Below are 3,079 nucleotides of genomic sequence, written 5' to 3' on the forward strand. Positions count from 1 at the left end.
CTGGTTATTTCAGGAGGAGGACTCTGAGGAGATGTCCCCCCCTTCTGCCGTGACACCCACAGCACAGGGGGCTGCAGCCAAGGCTGGTGGGTGGTCACTTGCACGCGTGTTCCCCAGCACGTTTGTGTTTCCCTGCTGCCGCGAGAGTGACTGACGCCCTTGGCACGCACCCGGTCCCTGGAACCATCCCCACCATCACGCCCCGGTACATCAGCAGCAGCGTGACACTCACACGACCGCAGGGCTGGCATGCTGGGGTACTAATGAGCCACTGCCAGGGCAGCAGGGACAAGGCAGCTCTGCCTTCTTCAAGCTTTTATGTACCGATTTCCCACCCTGGTCTGGCTGGGCAGGAGGAGACGCCAAGTCGGGTGCTGGCACTGCTCGCCACCCAACAAGCTCCAAACATGCCCAGACAGCTGGGTGGTAAAAATACTCCACGGCCCGCTGTTTCGGCTGGATTAGCATTGCCTCCAACAAACCGCCTTAGCCAGGCACCACAGGCAAAACCCCAGATGGGATAAAACCCCAAAGAAAAGGAGTTTCAGAGTGCGGGGCAGCCAGGCTGGGATATCACCAACATCGGGGAGCACACAAAACCCCAGGAGTGAGGAGGAGGGATGTTCCACAGCTGGCTGTTGGGCAGTTCCTCCCTGCACCCAGCATCTCAGAAAGCATCACTTCACACCTTCCACCCCAAACCCTCACTGCTCTTTCGAGTGGGTGGGTAAAACATGCCAGAGGTGTTGACCAGGGTAATGGCAGCTTGCCCGTCACCCTCCTCCCTGCACACACGGATAATGGTGTGCGGAAATTAATTCAGATAAGTGGGACAAGGCACCAGAGCCGGGAAGGAGACAGGGCCCCCGAGGTGCCATGCACGGCGCCGAGGGGACGTGGGCGCCGCCATCCCGGGGCGCTGGGAGGGTATGGCAGGCTCTGGCTGGGCCAGTTCAGCTTGTTGCTGCTCCTGCTTGTGGGGAGGGTGTTGGAGCCACAGGATGGGGTCTGGGACAGGGACTGCACCCCTGTCACCTCACTGTGCCAGCTCCCCATCACCCCACTGTGCTGGGTCTTGGAGGAGGGGCTGAGAGTTCCCAGCAGTGGTGGCAGCTCTGGGACCAATGCACCCCCACAAGACATCTAGGGGCTCAACACCTTGATTTTGGCAAAGCCCCCGCCTGTGGGGGGGGCCTTGCTGGGTACACCCCCTCAGCCCCTGGGAGTGGAGCAGTGCTCCCAAAGCAGGTGCCATCCGTGTGACGAGAGCTGGCTGTTCTCTGCACCCCTCCACCAACATCTCAGTGGCAGAGTGGTGGACACCCAGTCCACCAGCACCAGAGAGGGGACATGGGAGCCCCGAGTCCTGCCTGGCTGCCCGGGGAGTGAATCAGCAGCGCCCGGGGCAGGTGCCGGGCTGAGCCGTGTGCAGGCTGCGAGGGGCGGAGGTTTTGCACTCGCTCTCGCCTGGCCAAGGATAAATAGGAGGCGGCTGTGAGTCCTGCCAAAGCTGCTCTCCTCACCGCCCAACGCGTCTGACAGCCAGCACACAGCCCAGGCAGACATGGACTCCCAGGACTGCCCTTGTGCCGCGGGTAAGGCAGCGCTTCCTTCCGCCTTGGACCTGCGGGGATGCAGGAGACGGAGCATCCCTGTGGGACCACCCGCCTGGTGGCCTCCTCCTCCGCCGTCCCCGATGCTCTTGTCCTGGCCGGGCTGCCTGCTGGAATTCTCCTCCAGTGTTGCGATGTCACACTTGGAGCATCTTGCTGGGAGCGGGCGGGAATGCCAAGACCTCCCCACCGAGGGAGGCTGAAGCTTCAGCCCCAGCCACTGCTGCTGGAGAGAGGATGCTCAGAAGGGCAGCGGTGCTCTTCCTGCCGCACTCGCCCGGAGCATCCTTGGGGATGTGGGGATTCCTTTCCATCACTTCCTCTCAACCCTTTTTTCTCCTTTTCTCTGTGTTTTAGGTGGCACCTGCACCTGTGGGGACAACTGCAAATGCAAAAACTGCAAATGCACATCATGCAAAAAAGGTAAGGGGGAGGAGCCCAAGCCCCACAGAGGGCTGGGAGGCAGAAACACTTGTGGGGACTTTCACTACATGTCCTTGGACACACTGAATTAAAGCAGGCTCAGTGTTGCCAGAGCTGAGTTTATTCCTCCTGTATTACTTTGCTCCCAAAGGAGCACCCCATGAATTCCCCCTTCTGCCCCCCCACCAGGCAATATGAGCCTGACAATATAACCCAAAACTCTGTGTACCCCTCACTGGTGCCTCAGGCTCAGGGCAAGGGGATGCTGCGTGAGGAAACCAGAAGTGGGATTTCTTCCAGCTGCTCCTGATGCCATCACCCCAGGGCAGAGCCATGTGCGGGAGGGTTTGCACAGAGAGGGGCTGGGGGGTGCCCAGTGAGCCTCTGGGGTCCCGCACCCTCCCAGCCCTGGATGCAAAAACACCCTGGGAGATGCTGATGGTGTTGGGTATGCTGCTGAAGGGAGAGAACATGGGTCGGTGGGAGGTCTCCGAACAATCCATCCCCTACGGGACACCCCCAAGCCCCACCAGGAATGTGCCTGATTTCTTTTTCTTCACTCCACAGGCTGCTGCTCCTGCTGCCCGGCGGGTTGTGCCAAGTGTGCGCAGGGCTGCGTGTGCAAGGGGCCACCCTCCGCCAAGTGCAGCTGCTGCAAATAGGGACCCCTGGCTGCACATCTGCGGGTGCTGCACATCTGAGGGGCTGAAGAAAAATAACCTTATTGTGTATGTTGGAGTTTTTTTTTATATGTGTTCGGGTATCTTTAGTGTTTGCCACTTTAGACATGTAATAAGCTACCTAAATAAAGCAATGTGTATATAAAGGTCTATAAGGAACCTGGCACTTTTGTTGAAGGGGGGATTTCCCTGGAGAGTGGGAAGGCAGCACATTTGGGGGTCATGGCAAAGAGCCCGTGTCTTATTTTTGCTCCTTTCTTCCAGTCTTGGCTCTGCCCTCCCTGTCAGGAGCTCTGACTCTTATTTTAACACTTTCTCTGCACAACAAGGTAATTTATAGTTTGGGGTTTTTTTCCCCACCCT

The 3,079-nt window shown here is 58.6% G+C and overlaps 1 protein-coding gene across 1 annotated transcript; it reads left to right on the plus strand.

Annotated features, from left to right (window-relative positions):
• Positions 1–1,564: 1,564 nt before the first annotated feature.
• LOC308045123 (metallothionein-1) lies at positions 1,565–2,698 on the plus strand (the record flags this gene model as incomplete). The annotated part of the gene is made up of 3 exons (XM_080352221.1): positions 1,565–1,595; positions 1,971–2,036; positions 2,604–2,698. 3 exons carry the CDS (start codon positions 1,565–1,567, stop codon positions 2,696–2,698), a joined length of 192 nt encoding a protein of 63 aa, XP_080208347.1.
• Between the last annotated feature and the right edge of the window lie 381 nt (positions 2,699–3,079).

The sequence above is a fragment of the Nesoenas mayeri genome (assembly GCF_963082525.1).
Source record: "Nesoenas mayeri genome assembly, chromosome: 12".
NCBI lineage: Eukaryota > Metazoa > Chordata > Aves > Columbiformes > Columbidae > Nesoenas > Nesoenas mayeri.